Source organism: Garra rufa, chromosome 18, assembly GCF_049309525.1.
Source record: "Garra rufa chromosome 18, GarRuf1.0, whole genome shotgun sequence".
In the NCBI taxonomy this organism is placed as follows: Eukaryota; Metazoa; Chordata; class Actinopteri; order Cypriniformes; family Cyprinidae; genus Garra; species Garra rufa.
This window is the reverse complement of record NC_133378.1, coordinates 28,021,575-28,039,617: the sequence shown is the minus strand read 5'-3', so window position 1 is coordinate 28,039,617 and position 18,043 is coordinate 28,021,575. Positions and strand designations below refer to the sequence as shown.

Sequence of the window (18,043 nt, the reverse complement as noted above, 5' to 3'; positions counted from 1 at the left end):
TTTCATATATTTTATCTTAATTATGAATACATAGGTTTGTGGTGGGAACATTTTTATTGTTTACTGCATGTTGTTATTCTTCTCATTATTTCACTATAGCGGCTAATGAATTTGCGTTGGATAAACAGAAAGTTCAAAAGAGCATTTATTTGAAATGGAAACGTTCTGTAACATTGTAAATATCCTCACTTTCACAAAGTCTTACTGTCCAAAACTTTTGAGTGCTAGTGTGATTATTTACAATTAAATTATGTACCAACAATATTTTCAGAAATTTTTTTTTTCTTGCTGTGAGGATTTTACCTGGACCTTTTATCAATGTTGAAATATGTTGAAATACACTACCAGTCAAAAGGTTTTGAACAGGAAGATTTTTAATGTTTTTTGAAAAAGTCTCTTCTGCTCACCAATCCTGCTTTTATGTGATCCAAAGTACAGCAAAAACAGTAAAATTTTGAAATATTTTGGCTATTCAAAATAACTGTTTTCTATTTAAATGTATTTTAAAATGTAATTTATTCCTGTGATTTTTTTTAAGCTGAATTTGACTCCAAGCTTTTGAATGGTATAGTGTATAATGTTACAAAAGTAATGTCTTATTTCAGGTTTCAAAAAGTATCTTTTTATTTCAGATAAATGCTGATCTTTGGATCTTTTTATTCATCAAATAATCCTGAAACAATTCTACTTAACTGTTCTAAATATTGATCAGAATAATAATAAAAAATGTTCCTTGAACAGCAAATCAGCATAGTAGAATGATTTCTGAAGGATCATGTGAAACTGAAGACTTGAGTAATGATGCAGAACATTTAGCTTTGATCACAGGAATAAATTACATTTCTAAATATATTCAAACAGAAAGCAGTTCTTTACAATGTTACAGTTTTTGCTGTATTTTGGATCAAACAAATGCAGGCTTGGTAAGCAGAAGAGACTTCTTTAAAAAACATAAAAAAACTTACTGTTCAAAAACTTTTGACTGGTAGCGTATGTCTCAATAATAATGTGAAAAATTCATACTTTCCTTTTTTGTTCCAAAAAAAGTGAGAAATGGGAATGATCTACTGTGACCGTAAGTCAGCGGTTTGTTCAAACTGTAAACGTTTGACTCTAGCATATGTGACACACCACAGCCCTTTGTAAAGTCGTACAAGTCTGTGACCTTGTAAGTGAATGAAACAGGAGCATCTCATTATGGGATTAGATGTCAGTGGGTTTACATGCTGGCTAACAGGATTGCATGCCAGGCATAGCACAATAGTGCCTGACCCCGACCCCCCATCTGCGCTCGGGCGCATGCTGTCTGACCAGAGCCCCTGCAATAATATTTGTCATCGATCAGATAACCAACGATAGCTGCACACGGTCTGCGTCCTATCCGGTCACGGTGACGCAATCTGACTGGATGGCTGTGCTGGATAAAGCATGTAAAAGACTGTGACTAGGCGATTCTCTGCTTGCCAACTCCAATATGTAGTTTGGAATGTGTTTAGATATAAAGCCGCTGGCTTGTTCCGGATGCCTCCGCTTTACTGTGACAGACAGGGTTTATTTCTCCCTTTAGACATATACATGCAAAAAACACATACACACAGGACCCGGTTAGTCTGAGGTTCTGTTATATTTTTTTAAGATCTTTTAATCTTGGGTGCTGCTGGGACGGAGGAGGCTCCAGGCCAACTGTGTTTCCTCACTCGGCTGCATCATTAGCCTCTAATTTGTGCCTGCTAGCATTCAAAAGATTTGATTACGGCTAAATGGCCTAATTTGCGGATATTATCCAAATGACTGCAATCTGGAGAATGGATGGTGGCAAACGGTTTGTGCCTGTCAGATACAAATATTATTGTCTGCAATTGTTGAAAATAGGTGCTCTTAATTGCTCTAATGACCATGTTCTGTAGTTTGGTGAAGGTGAAGGGTGTAATTTATGTGCTTGAAAAAACAAACTGATTTCAATAAACCAAATGTTTTCAAATAAGCTTTAATGTAGACTTTAATGTAGAAAACTTTAATGTAGAAAAAAACTACTTTAATCAACTTTGACAAATTATTAAATATATAATATATTATCATATATTGTATTATTAATGTTAAACATAACGTTATCTTATTGTGTTCTTTCAACCCCATTTACTTTAGTATTATTAATAATAATAATAATTGTAATAATAATAGTTATTATTATAAGTAAAACATTATTAGGGGCCAAGCACCGAAGGTGCGAAGGCACCTATTGAAACCGTTAGAATTCTTATTATTATTATTATTCCGCCGCAAGTCTATGGCAGCCCATAGAACCGCTTGCGGGAAAGTTGTATAATTTGGCACACTGATAGAGGGCCGACTCAACATTAACCATAGCAAGTTTGGAGTCTCTAACTCAAACTCTCTAGCGCCACCACTTGTCCAAACTTTCACTTTCTTTTTGCTAATAACTTTTGAACCGTAAGCCATAAAATCAAAATTCCAATTTTCCCTGAATCCTTGGGTGATGCCGAGTCGAATGAACACCAAATTTCAAAAATCCTAAGGTTTAGTTTTTTTTCTATAATTTTTTGTTTATAAAACCTACTTTTTCGAACTCGTCCTAGACGGTTTGTCTGATTTTCACCAAAATTGGCTCAGATCATCTTCAGACCATGCAGGCAAAAAGTTATGGAATTCAAGTTGATTGGACAAACCGTTCTCGAATAACGCGCTAATTAATTCTACGAAAAGTGCGCAAAAACGGATGTGAGGCCATATCTCCGCAACGGTTTGTCTTATTGAGACCAAACTTGGTGTGTGTTGTAACAAGCATGACCTGAGGCTACCTGCAGTGTTTCGTCACAGTGCCACCTAGTGGTCAGGAGATATGAAAAATGGCTATTTTTGCTTATAACTTCTTAGTGCTTTGGCCAAATATCTAGAAACTGGTCCCGTTAGATTCGGAGGAGCATGCCGAGTCGAACCATATCCAATTTTCCCATGTCAGCCATTTTGGGTGTCGGCCATTTTGAATTTAGCTTTAAAATGCTGTATCTTGAGAACAGATTAACGTATCGTTTCGACCATAATTACAAAAATGTTCGGCACCATGCCCTGAATGTACATACCAATTTTGGGGCCAGCGCCACCTTGTGGTCAAAAGTTATAACGAAATTTCTAAAAATGCTAATAACTTCTGAAAAAAATGGCTTAATGTAATAAAAGTGATCTCAAAATATTCCTTGGGTCTGGCCGAGAACATTGATACCAATTATGCCAAAATTGGCCTAACTTCCTGTTCGCCATTTTGATGAATGTAGAAAACCTACTTTTTCGAACTCCTCCTAGACTGTTAGTCGGATTTTCACCAAATTTGAATCGGATCATCTTCAGACCATGCTGACAAAAAGTTATGGATTTCGTGTCGATATTCGAAACCGTTTTCATTTAACGCATCAACGAATTTGCAGGTAAGATGCCAAAGCGCATCGGAGGCTGTATCTCTGCAAAGCTTTGAGATATTTGCACCAAATTTGGTATGTGGCATTACCACCTCACACTGATTACACCACATCAATTTGGTAGCAGCGCCACCTATTGGTCAAGAGTAATGAAGCATTCATTAACCATTAGTTTTAAAATGAACAAAAATGCTAATAACTGTAGATAGCATTAGCCTATTGTAATGAAACTGGTCTCAAAATATTCCTTGGGTCATGCTGACAACATAGATATCAATTATGCAACAGTTGGCCAAACTCCCTGTCCGCCATTTTGATTTATGTTGAAAACCTACTTTTTCGAACTAGTCCTAGACCGTTTGTCCGATTTTCACCAAAATCGAGTCAGATCATCTTCAGACTGTGCTGACAAAAATTTATGGATTTCATGTTGATAGTTGAAACCGTTTTCGTACAGCGGCTCTACAAATTTTAGGCTTGATGTGAAAATGACTCTAAGGCTATATCTTTAGAAAACTTTGACATAATGACACCAAACTTTGTGTGAACGTTTGTCATCTCACACTAAACACACCACATCGATTTGATAACAGCGCCACCTGTTGGTCAAACCTAATAAGCCATTAAATCACATCAGTAGTCGTTCTACATCATTTTTCTGTCGTTTTGACTAAAATCATCCTAAAATGGCTTCTTTGTACTTATTGTTGCAGTTGGTCTGCTGTTCCTGCCATCCTTAGCTCCTCATTTTCCGCTTTGAGTGCTTGGCCCCGTAATTGCTGCTTGCAGCTATATTTATTGTTGTTATTATTATTATTATTATTATTATTATTATTATTAATTTTGGCTTAGTTTTAGTTTATTAATTTTAATAAACTTCAATGTCCAAAAATAAATTAATATTATATTATATTATATTATATATGGTAAATATAATGTTAAAAATCGTATTTTGTTCTTTCAACCCCATTTACTTTATTATTATTATTATTAATAATTATTATAAATAAAACATTGTTAATATTATTATATATTATTAATGTCCAAAAATTAACTCATTTACCCCCCATTTACTTTAGTATTATTAATAATAATAATAATAATAAACATTATTATTATTATTATTATTATTATTATTATTATTATTATTTATTATTATTATTACCTTTAATGTCCAAAAGTGAACTTCAATCAACTTTGACAAATTGTCAATAATATATATTATATTATATTATATTATATTATATTATATTATTGTTAAATATGTTATAAAAAAATTGCTTTAATTAGCTTCGACTTTTTTATATTATATTATATTATATTATATTATAATGTAATATATTACATTATAATGTTTAATGACCCTATTTACTTGTTCCTGTTTTTATTAGTAGTATTATTGGTTACTTTAACAATTAAAATTTAACCTTAACCACTTTGACCAATATATTATAATTAGGGATGCACGATATTTATCGGACAGATAAATTATCGACCGATATGGGTAAAAATTCTGTCATTTTTATTGCTCCGATAAATAAATGAAATCCGATCCGATAAAGTACTCTTGCTGGTAAATCAATCAATCAGTCTGGTTTATCTGAGATTCATCTGCTTTCCAAGTGCAAGTGACTGCAGCTGTAAACTGCAGTGACTCTCGCACTTTGTCGCGTGTAATATGTCATCATCTGTGTCGTCATCATCGTCTTCGCCGGTCTGGAAGTTTTTCACGGTGACAGAGGAGGACAATGCTATTGCTATTTGCAACACATGTTTAGCAAGGATTCCGAGAGGAGGTAAAAAACCGTCAAGTTTTAACACAACAAATCTTATATCTCACTTCAGAGGTCAATTCGCGGTGAATCTGTTTTAGGGGCCGTTCACATGTCACGCCTAAAAACGCGTTTAAAACGTGAGGCGCCGCTCTCTCTTTCTTTCCAAACCGCTCTGTAGCTTGCTCTGCCATTGCGTCTGCCGTTGCTAAGCAAACATGACCTGCGCTCTCCATAAAGACGCGGAAGTTTCAGCAAAGGATAAATGGATTATGCATTAAAAATCGCTTGCAGTAGCTCTGTTTTTAAATTTATTTAAAAATGTTTATTCCTGTACAGCTATGATAAGCTGTTTCTCCACCTTGGCAGTGCTTTCAATGTTATTAAGGGAAAGGGTGAAGCTGATTGGTTGGTTCGTGTCACATGACCTGCGTTGGGCTTGCGGCATTCTGAAAAGTTGAGATGTTTTTATCTCGATTCTAATGTTTTATTCCCCGCCTTGTACGATTTGGTTGCTGCACACATTCATAATATGATCAATAAGAAGCTTTAACAGACATTTGGACATCTGACGTTACTCCATGATGCACTTTTCATTTTTTCCAGGTTGACAAATGTCAAAGCATTTTATTTATTTAGAATTGTGGTGCCTTACACAAAAAATAAAAACATTTTTGAAGAGTCAGGACTGATGTTTGCTATGATTGTTTGACCCAGATATATAATATACATTTCATTAGTTTATCTTAGATTTTGTATTCTCCTGGGTGCACAAAATTATCTAGTGGTGGGCCGTTATCGGCGTTAACGTGCTGCGTTAACGTGAGACTCTTATCGGGCGATAAAAAAAATATCGCCGTTAATCTATTCTCAAAGTTGGGTTGGGAGCTGGGTCTAAACTACGCAAGATATGATGACTTTCACCTTGATATTTTAGCGCGGATGACGTATACCTAGTCGAATTGCACTGTAGGGGGCGAGAAAGAGTCTTCAACTTCTGTGAAATTACCACATCAAATGAGACGTGCAAACATGGATGCAGCTATGAAGCCGCTTCAGGGCAGGTGCGTTGCTAGACCCTTTTTACTGAGGCACGTGAGTTATAATTTACTTTGATAATCCTGAAATAAAGACATTAAACTATATGCAACAACTGAATTGACGCTTCTAAAAGCAACGCAGTTTAATGGAAGACTATGCACGCAGATTAATCTAGATTAATTCCAAGATTTAATCTAGATTAATCTAGATTTAAAAAATTAATCTATGCCCACCCCTAAAATTATCATATAAAAATATGAACGTATTGGGTATCGGTATCGGCCACAAGAAGGACTTAATTATCGGCTATCGGTATCGGTAAAAAAATTTCATATCGTGCATCCCTAATTATAATATATTATATTATTACTTTCTTTTCTGTTCCAGCCTGCTTCAACCTTCAAAAAAGTTCAAATAAATGGCCAGTCTGAAAATAAATAAAATAAACAGAATACTACTATTCTGAATGAAAATGGATTGAACGGCGATCTCTACATATTTACTCCACTGCGCTCAAATGTTAGTACTGCTCTAATGTACCAGTTACATAACATTGATTTGCATGGCTTTCATGTATAAAACACTCTGCTGTAACAACCTCTTTAGACATTGACAAAACTGAGAGAGTTTCCATCCATTGCGACCTGTAGCCTTTAACCACTTGTCTCGACATCCGTTACTTTTTTCACAACAGTTGCATTATGTTGCTGCTGTGCAAGCATCTAAAGTGTTTCTATGCAAAACGCATGTAAAAACAGCCAACTGGCTGCCTACCGTCCCAAACACTCGCCTTGTGCCAGAGCTGCAGGGCTTTCAGAAATGATATCAACCACATCAGAGCTCCTTCAGTAATCAGATTCATTCTCCGCCAGCCTGGTAAGCAGCCCTTCCTCTTTGATACCCGCTCGTTTGGTTTACAATGATGCTCACCAGACATCAGTGTGGGCTTTTCAAACATAAACTGTTTTTAATGGTTCATTAAGGGCTTCAAGGAAGTTTCAAAAAGAAAATAATTGGCGTTTGATTGGTAAATGTGTTTTTGGTAAAAGAAGGACTGATGTGTGTGCCATATGTTATATGAGTGTGTGTGGGAGTGTGGCCAGTGTTTAGCAGGTGTTTGGCTGCTGTGTTTAGTGGTTTTCTCTCGCTGGGATCAATGCCACGGTTGAATGCGCTCCAAGAGGTCTCAAGGACTCTTATTGAGATGTACCAAAACATTTCCAAATAAAGACTCGTTCATTGAATTGTCAGGTTGTCCATGGATCGTCTTTATAATTCACACTTTGTTGCCTGTTTGTGAACGGGTTCTTAGTGGTGAGTATCTCTTCATGTTAAAATGTGATGATAACCGTGTTATCAGTATATTTGTTCTACATCGGAAGGGTTTGTGAGTACAAACAGTTCTTTGTCAGTGTAAACCCAGCTTAACCTCAAGTGTTTGTCCCACGTTGCTGCTTTGATTTACTTTCTATTACTTAGTGAGGCTTTCTAAGGCATTTTGAAATAGTGTAGTTTTGTTTGAGTGATGTAACAAGCATAATTCATGTTTTGATATTTATGTAAAACTTTGTTTTTTACAAATGTGTCCTGCATTTTCAGTGTATGTTTTAGTCCATTCTATGAGACTGATTTTCTTTACAACCATACTTTTATAATCAGGAAATATTTGTGTGTCCCTCTCTCTCACATAAATACACTACATATTGAGTAGATATAGGCCCCAATATTTTGAGGTAAATGTGTTTAAAAGTATGAAAAATCTGTGTGTAATTTTAAGGAATGTCACTACCGAACACCATTTTCTATAATTAAACACTTTTTTGGGAGTTGTTTCATAACATTTAGTTTTCAAATGTGTACAACTGTTCAGAACTGTACTAGCTAACCACGTGCTGATTAGCATCTTTGAGCTAGGTTCAAAAGTAACTAAAATGATCACTACTGAAACATTTGGAGGCGTTTTGGTAGTAACCTCTTTGTTTTTTTTGGGTGTTATCCCACAAAATTGTCACTACCGAAACAGTCACGAACAAAACATTTGGTGGTGTTTTAGTAGTGACATTACTGTTTTTTTTTTTTTTTTTTTTTTGGGTGTTATCCCATAAAATTGTCACTACTGAAACAGTCACGACCAAAACATTTGGTTGTTTTTTGGGTGTTATCTCATAAAATTGTCACTACCGAAACAGTCACAACCAAAACCCCACCAAATGTTTCGGTCGTGACTGTTTCGGTTGTGGCAATTTTATGGGATAACACCCCAAAAAAAAACAAAGATGTCACTAATGAAACTCCACCAAATGTTTCGGTTGTGACTGTTTCGGTAGTGACATCTTTGTCCCATAAAATTGTCACTACCAAAACAGTTACGACCGAAACATTTGGTGGAGTTTCGGTAGTGACATCTTTGGTTTTTTTGGGTGTTATCCCATAAAATTGTCACAAAGATGTCACTTCCAAAAGGCCACCAAATCTTTGTTTTTTGAGTGTTATCTCATAAAATTGTCACTACCATAACAGTCAGGACCGAAACATTTGGTGCCGTTTCGGTAGTGACATCTTTTGTTGTTATGGATTTACCTCTGAAAACTTGTTAATAGAATAGAACAAAATCTATTTTCAAGGTAAGCAAAATCTTAATAGGTCTATGTAACCCTTTTTATTAAATTATTTATTACTGTGTTTCGGTAGTGACACATTTAGGGAGAGAACAAATATTCCAAAACTTTCTTTTCTTTTCCAATATTTGTGGATATTTTTTCAAGATGTTACCAATTCTGTAAAATGTCCCATATATTAAAATAATGCTTATTTTTGGTCATTTTATTAATATTTTCAACATTTAATATACAGTATTTCAAAATTGCTTTATTGTTCAAAGGTTTAGGGTCGATAAGATGTTTTAATGTTTTTGAAAGAAGTCTCTTGTGCTCACCAAAGCAGCGTTTATTTGTTTGAGAACACAATAAAAACAATAACACTGTGAAATATTATTGCAAATTTAAATACGTTTTCCATGGTAATATATTTTGAAATTTAATATATTTATTCATTAATTCCTGAATTTTCAACATGATTTCTCCAGTCTTCAGTGTCACATGATCCTTCAGAAATCATTCTAATATGCTGATTTGGTTCCAAGAAACATTTATTATTATTATCAGTGCTGAAAACAGTTGTGGTGCTTAGTGTTTTTGTTGAAACGGTGATACAGTTTTCTTCAGTATTCTTTGATCAATAAATCAATTTGAATGATAGTGTATGGAAATTTCCTTCCTAATCTCATGATGAAAACTGTGAGAACTTTGCACTTTTACTGCACTTTCCAACAGAAATGTCCACTAGAGGCGGTAAAACATCGAGCACTTGTAATCGTTTTCATACACCGTTATGATTACAGCTCCATATGTTTTGTTTTCTAGATGTAACAAGCATTACAAAATGTCTTTAAGAAGTCACATTTTAGTGAGGTAAACAGTGGTGTGTTATGTTCTGGTCTTGTTCTCTTTATTAGTAGCATTATGTCCCAGTTTGCCCTTTAAGCATGTGACTTACCTCGGCTCTTAAGGTTTTATAAACCTGGCTTTTTAAAGCAGATTATCAGGGTAGTCTGGTCTGACAATCTGTCTACAGACATCCAGCAGCCGCAGCAGCACCCTTAGGTCACGTGAACCCACTTCACTAAGACGATTTATGAGCCAGATCACAAATTTCACAGACAACATCAAGTCCTGGCCTTCCTCCCAGCTCTCTTTGTACTGGATGCAGCGTTAGAATCATGCATCGTGTGTTTGTAGCGTTGATAGACATGTACAATTGTCGGTTCCTGAACCATGCGCAGTTCTAAATCACAAATGTATTGCAGCTGAAAATTAACAGGTTAAAGAAACATGAAAATGAAGCGACAGTTCTGTCAAGCATACAGTTTTTCCAGGAGGTGTGAAATTGGATCTGGCGTGTAATATGAACGGAGGTGAGCATTATGGTGTTATTGCTGTGGAGGTTATATCCTTCAATTAGTGTCACTGATCAGGCTCCTGCCTGCGGGGTGAGTCCTAAGACACCGCTGCACAGAAACCACGCTGAAGCCAATAAATCATCCGTATTCGCTCCAGCTGCTGCACACCACGCAGATATTTTTAGACAGCAATTTTCCGAAGAGTGTAAAGGATGGGAGCTGTTAGCACAGTGGATGTTGAAGAATTTATATGCACACGAGTCATAGATTACGTTTTTATAGGTTTAGCTTGAGTGATGAGCTGACATAAGATATTTTTCAGTCAGTGTATGTTTTCATAGAACTACAGACATTTACATTTATTCATTTAAAAGGTGGTTTTTATCCAAAGTGATTGACGAAACTGATTTTTTATAAAGGAGATAACAATATTAGCAGTACCAAATTACAGAATTAGAGTAAATGTATAGATTTATTAAATAATAAAAATATTAAGTAGACATTTCTCATTTGGTAATTTCATGTTTATGTCTCATGTTGTAATTTTAATGCATACCTAAAAATGTACACTTGTATAATAAAGTGAATCCCTATACTTTCGAGTTGATATTAGCAGTGTCTATCAGTGAAAATTTGATCTTTTTTCACCTTCATGACTTTGCATATTTTGCCAATGTATTTTTTTTAAGTATGCATTAAAATTACATAAAAAATATATGACAAAATAAAAATCAACTGAAATATATACATTTGAAATAAAAAATAAGTAGTTATATTTATTTGTTTAATTATTAAGATTATTCTGTATACATACGTACATGGGAACTGGAGCTACAAAATAACAAAAAAGGAACATAAAAGTGTCAAAGTAGTTTATATGGTTTAAGCCGAATGTTAGCGATGTGGCACAAGCAGAAAAAACTTTAGTCATTATTTAATTCAAATTTTCCTTATGCTATTAATTAAAACTAAAACCATTAATAAATACATTATTTTAAATAAACATTAACTTAAAATAAAATATTTTATTTAGGTTAAGTTGAAATACAAAAATAACTAAATAAGAGTAAATGTATAGATTTATTACATAATTAAAATATTAATTACACAATTCTCATGAAAATAGTTTTTATGTATTTAGAATAATCTAAATAATTAAACAAAATAATAAAATAAACATAACAAAATAAAATAATTACTTACTAATATTTATTATTCAATTTTTTTTTTTTTTTTTGTTATTGTCATATATTTTTATTGTTGTAATATTTAAGTAATATTTTATATTTAAATAAAATAAAATATAAAAAAGTTACCAGTGTGACATTTCTTATTTGTATTTAAACTTGAAATGCAAAAAAAGTAAAAGTATTTTTCTTACATTATAAAATATTAATTATTCTCAAGATTATTATATAAATTTAGTACAGAATTAAAATATTAAGTACACAGTTCGCATACAAATTTTATGTATTTAGAATAATACAAAGAATTAAATAAACATAAATCATTAATTGTTTATATTTAATATATTTATATTTTTTAATTTATTTTTTTCATATTTAAATAATACTTTATATTTAAATAAAATGAATGTTCATTTGTTCATTTAGTTTAAGTTGAAATGCAAAACAATAAGAGTAAATGTATAGATTTATTACATAATAAAATATTAAGTACACAATTCTCATGATTATTATATTTATATATATTTAGAAATAGTCTTAATAAATAAACAAACAATACATAATTACTGATTCATATTTAATATATTTATATTATATTATATTTTCTTTTTTTGTTGTTGTCATACATTTTTAATGTGGTAATTTTAATGCATACCTAAAAATATACAGTTGCAAAACATTTTATAAAATATGTAAATAAAAATATACAACAAATATAAGTGAGAAAATTAACAAAAAACATTAAGATGAATCCCTATACAGTGAAAATGTATATCTTCATTACATATATTTTGCAAATGTATTTTTTGAAGGTATACATTAAAAGTACATTTAAAATATATAACAAAATCAAAAAGACTTATTAAAGGAGATTTAAGATTTTCATATTTTTTATGTAATTTAATTTTTGTATTTTAGACTAATTCTATACTTTGGTACTGCTAGAAAATCTATTTCCTGTCCTGACATGAAAAATAAGCAATATAACAAAAATATAACAAAAAAAAAAACAATAATATAGCTGCAAGCAGCAATTACGGGGCCAAGCACTCAAAGGGAAAATGAGGAGCTAAAGATGGCAGGAACAGCAGACCAGCTGCAACAATGAGTAAAAGGAAGACATTTTAAGATGATTTTAGTCAAAATGACAGAAAAATTAGGTAGAACGCCTACTGATATAATTTAATGACTGATTACGTTTGACCAACAGGTAGCGCTGTTATCAAATCGATGTGGTGTGTTTAGTGGGAGGTGACAAAGGCACACACAAAGTTTGGTGACTTTATGTCAAAGCTTTGCAGAGATAAAGCCTCAGAGTCATTTTGGCATCAAGCCTAAAATTTGTAGAGGCGCTGTACGAAAACGGTTTCATCTATCAACATGAAATCTATAACTTTTTGTCAGCACAGTCTGAAGATGATCTGACTCGATTTTGGTGAAAATCGGACGAATGGTCTAGGACTAGTTTGAAAAAGTAGGTTTTCAACATAAACCAAAATGGCGGACATGAAGATTGACCAACTGTGTCATAATTGGTATCTATGTTGTCAGCATGGAATATTTTGAGACTAATTATAATTATATAATCATTACAATAGGCTAATGCTATCTACAGTTATTAGCATTTTTTGACATTTTATAATTGATAGTTAATGAATAATTTATTACTCTTGACCAATAGGTGGTGCTGTTACCAAATTGATGTGGTGTAATCACTGTGAGGTGGTAATGCCACATACAAAATTTGGTGCAAATATCTCAAAGCTTTGCAGAGATACAGCTTCAGATGCGCTTTGGCATCTTTTCAGCAAATTCGTTGATGCGTTAAATGAAAAAAGTTTCAAATATCAATACAAAATCCATAACTTTTTGTCAGCATGGTCTGAAGATGATCTGAGTCAAATTTGGTGAAAATCCGGCAAACGGATTTCTACAAAAGTAGGATTTCTACAATAATCAAAATGGCGGACAGGAAGTTCGGCCAATTTTGGCATAATTGGTATCTATGTTGTCGGCATGAACCAAGGAATTTTTTGAAACCAGTTTCATTATAATAAGCTAATGCAATCAATAATTATTAGCATTTTTGGAAATTTAATAATTTAAGGTTAATGGATGGTTTACTACTCTTGACCAATAGGTGGCACTGTTATCAAATTGATGTGGCGTAGTCAGAGTAAGGTATCAATGGCACATACAAAGTTTAGTGCAAATATGTCAAAGCTATGCAGAGATACAGCCTCAGATGCAGTTTGGCATCTTTTCAGCAAATTTGTTGATGCACTAAACGAAAACCGTTTCCTACTGGGCATCGACTCAATCAATGATTTTTTGTCAGCACAGTCTGAAGATGATCCGAGCCAAATTTGGTGAAAATCAGAGTAACGGTCTAGGGGGAGTACTCAAAAGTAGGTTTTCAACATAAATCAAAATGGCGGACAGGAAGTTATTCCAATTCTGACATAATTGGTATTGATGTTCTTGGCATTATCCAAGGAATATATCAAGACCAGTTTCATTACAATAGGCTAATCTAAACAGAAGTTATTAACATTTTTCTGAATATCTTTATAACTTTTGACCACAAGGTGGCGCTGCCTCCAAACTTTTTGAGCACTGTCAAGGCATGGTGCTGAAGGTACGTACCGAGTTTCGTAATGATTTGTCAATTTATTCGTAAAATATAGCATTTTACAACAAAATTCAAAATGGCCGACGCGCAAACTGGACAACATGGGATAATTGGATATAGTACGACTTTGCATGTTCCTCCAAATCTAATGAGACCAGTTTCAAGATTTTTGGCCAAACCCTTCAGAAGTTATAAGCAAAAATAGCCATTTTTCATAACTCCTGACCACTAGGTGGCACTGTACTGAAACACTGCAAGTAGCCTCAGGTCATGCTTGTTATAACACACAGCAAATTTGGTCTCAATACGCCAAACCGTTAAGGAGATATAGCCCTACATCCATTTTTACGTCTTTGTCGTAGAATTTGTTCACGCATTATTCGAGAACGGTGTAACTAAAAATCTTGAATTCCATAACTTTTTGCCAGCATGGTCTGAAGATGATCTGTGCCAATTTTGGTGAAAATCAGACAAACCGTCTAGGACGAGTTCGAAAAAGTAGGTTTTTCAAACAATTAATTATAAAAAAAAAACGATTTTTGAAACTTGGTGTTCATTCGACTCGGCATGACCCAAGGATTCAGAGAAAAAAAGAATTTTGTGGCTTACGGTTGAAAAGTTATTAGCAAAAACAAAGTAAAATTTTTGACAAGTGGTGGCGCTAGAGAGTTTGAGTTAGAGACTCCAAACTTGCTATGGTTAATGTTGGGACTGTCCTCTATCAGTGTGCCAAATTACACAACTTTCCCGCAAGCGGTTCTTTGGGCTGCCATAGACTTCCAGAGCGGAAGAAAAAGAACGCTAACGGATACAATAGGTGCCTATCGTCGGTGCTTGGCCCATAATAACTACTGAACAGGCATTATGCATCATAGCTCATACTAAATTGTGTACAATGAGTCTGTTCTGTCCAATTAGAATCCAGTACCATATAGGGGTGTGCCAAAAAATCGATTCACAGAAAAATCTAGATTCTCATTTGCAACGATTCAGAATCGATCTGAAATGTCCAAGAATCGATTTAATAAATAAATAAAATCAGCTGGCTGTTCGCCTCCATTTTTGTAACTAGCCTATACTGGTCTGTACTAACGTCACCACGCAGCCGGTTTTTGAACGTGAGCGTGCGCGGCAAATCACTAAAACAAAGAGGAAGCAAATATGGATGAGAGGGAGATCCAATCAGCCCCGTCTTCACTTAAAGCTAAAGTTTGGCGTCATTTCGGTTTTTACCGAATGCCTGGAAGCACTGCGCTGGACATGACACACACAGTGTGCAAGCTTTGCAAAACGAAGACCAAGTACTTCGGCAGTACAACAAATGCGCGTGCTCATATTACTAGGCATCACCCGGAGCTCAGCGACACGGAGCAGAGTCAGCCGCCAGCTGCAGACCAACGCACACTGCAGTGCTTCACGAAACTCCCTGCCAACTCCGAGCGAGCAAAAAAAAAAATTTGATAAAAGGCACTTCCCTGAGAATTTAACTTAATAAATGTGAAAAAGACACTTTAATGTCTCCGTTTGTCATTCTGTATAGCAAAGCAGATGAGTGTAGATCATGATCAGAAACCCGATTAGAAATCATTATAAATAAAATCGAATCGTTTTGAATCGAAAATCGATTTTGAATCGAATCGTGGCCTCAAGAATCGGAGTTGAATTGAATCGTGAGATGGTAAAAGATTCCCACCCCTAGTACCATAACTGTCTGTTTATAATTCTGGTTAAGGATCAGTGAAATGCTTAGTGTAGAGCTATGTCTTTTAGCTATATTTTGAAAGGCGTGTTTCTCTACAGCTGATTCAGTCTGACAGCCTTGTGATGGACCCTGCAGTTGACGACATCAGTCTGCTGAGCTCATTTAGTTTCCCTGCGGCCTCCTGCTTCCTGCCGCTGCCTCGATGTCAGCTCCGCACACAATGAGATCAGCACTGCAGGAGTATCCCCTTTCGCCCAGCAACTGCTGATGTACTCACATTTCGGGTACAGGCACTGATTAGCCGTTGAAGAGAGCAATCTGCCCTTCACATCAACCTCTGCGTCCAGACAGTGCTGCTACTGCAGTGTTTCTGCAGTCTGAAGCTAAAGCACACCGCATCTGTCCTTTCTTTCAGAGCTCAAAGCCTTCAGTCAACACTAATGAGCTGCTGAGCTTCTGCGTGCTCTCAGCCCGAACAAACAGACGAGGCAAATGCCACTGCGCAGTACTTCTGCGTTGTGTCAGTGTGTGATTTTACGCTCTGGCATACAGTTGTGCCGACACATAGTGTATCCTCAGAGAAAACCATAATAATTGGTTGTTGTCTGGGCTTGGTTTTATTCAGCAACAATATAAACTTCTACTGTTTTTTTCCCCTTCCCAACAGTAAATAAGCACAAGCCATGGATTGAGACCACGTATCATGGTATCGTAACGGAAAATGACGACAAAGTTCTCCTGGACCCTCCGCTGATAGCCTTGGATAAAGATGCCCCGTTGCGCTATGCAGGTAAGATCCTCCATCTTCTGGTCTCAAATGAGGCTGTCAGCCATTTTGCTTCCTCATGCTTTCCAAACCATAAAGAGATGGTGAAAATGAAAGTTCTGTCATCATTTCTTCCATGAAAAGGGTGTTTTTTCCCCTAGGTGTGCCTTTCTGTGTAATGAAAGTAAATGGGAAATGGGGCTGCAAGCTGCAAAATAACAAAAAAGGTTATTAAAATATGGTTTGAGTGTTATATTATGACTTTTCAAGCTAAACGATAGTTTTGTGGGATAATCAGAAATATTTTATTTATTAAAATCTTCCCTTTGCTACAGAGTTAGCATTAACTAAAACTAAAACCATAAAAAAATCCATTATCTGGAATAAAATAAAATATAAAAAGCTATTTTATTTTTTGCCAGTGCAACATTTTTCATTTTCATTTAGTTTTTTGAAATGTGAAAATAACTAAATAAGAGTAAATGTATAGATTTATTACATAGTACACAGTTCTCAAAATGTCAGATATTCAATTAAATGTCAGATATTTTTAATGTTGTAATTTTAATGCATACCTAAAAATAAACTGCAGCAAAATATGCAACATTTACTTATTATTTTTGTTTTATGTAATAAATGTAATTTGTGTATTTCTCATTTTCATTTAGTTTAAGTTGAAATGCTAAAATAACTCAAACTAAATAAGCTAAAATATTAAATATTGAAATTGTATAAAATACTAAAAATGACAGAAACACACAACATAATTACTCAAATTAAAATGTAAACAGAAAATATAAAAATAAAACTCAATATGACCAGAAACTATAATGGTAACACTGCTTTGCATTGGCTCTCAAATCAAAATGTGAACCAGCAGATTTTTTTGACAGTCCATTTGAAACACCATTCGTTCTTGTTTGTCATGTGAGCAAATTGCTGCCACCAAACCATATTTGATGCTTTTAATAGTGTGTGTTTTGTCATATTGGACCTTAACAGCCCCAGTCCCTATTCACTTACATAATATGAAAAAGAGTCAGCAGGATATTCTTTAAACATTACCTTTTTACATAAAAATCGTATAACTTTGGAACAGCATGAAGACTAATATTGACAGAATTTTCATTTTAATCATAAGTTTGTTGCATTAATGACTTTGGAATATATGCACCTGATTTGTCTCCAGTTATTACAGCTGTTAAATGAAGGTATATTATAATGAAATACTTTATTCATATTTTCATGGTAAAGTCAGTAGAGTATATTTCTAAAGGTAACCTTTACGCTATGTTTTGAATATCAGTTGGTTTTCATTTAGTCAGCTTGGAAGCATAATTAAAGTCTTTGTGAATTCATTCTGAATCATTTTCTCTTGCTCTGAACTCTTGATTCTTTAGTTTGATGATGTATTGGTGCTACGACAAAGCTTTCCTACTCCCATCTTGCCAATTATCGTTAGTGAACTGTTAAACCTTAAAATAGCTCTGTAACAAACCATAATTACATTTTGATAAAAAGTCCTAATATCATCAGCCATGCTGTTGAACT

General features: G+C 34.3%; 1 protein-coding gene across 4 annotated transcripts in view; it reads left to right on the top strand.

The window, feature by feature from the left end:
* clstn1 (calsyntenin 1) overlaps nt 1-18,043 on the top strand; it is a 61,215-nt gene that overhangs the window by 12,698 nt on the left and 30,474 nt on the right. For all 4 annotated transcript variants that reach the window (XM_073822860.1, XM_073822858.1, XM_073822859.1 and 1 more), the window contains exon 2: nt 16,394-16,516. In XM_073822860.1, the coding sequence (XP_073678961.1) occupies nt 16,394-16,516 (123 nt within the window). The remainder of the gene's footprint in view (nt 1-16,393; nt 16,517-18,043) is intronic.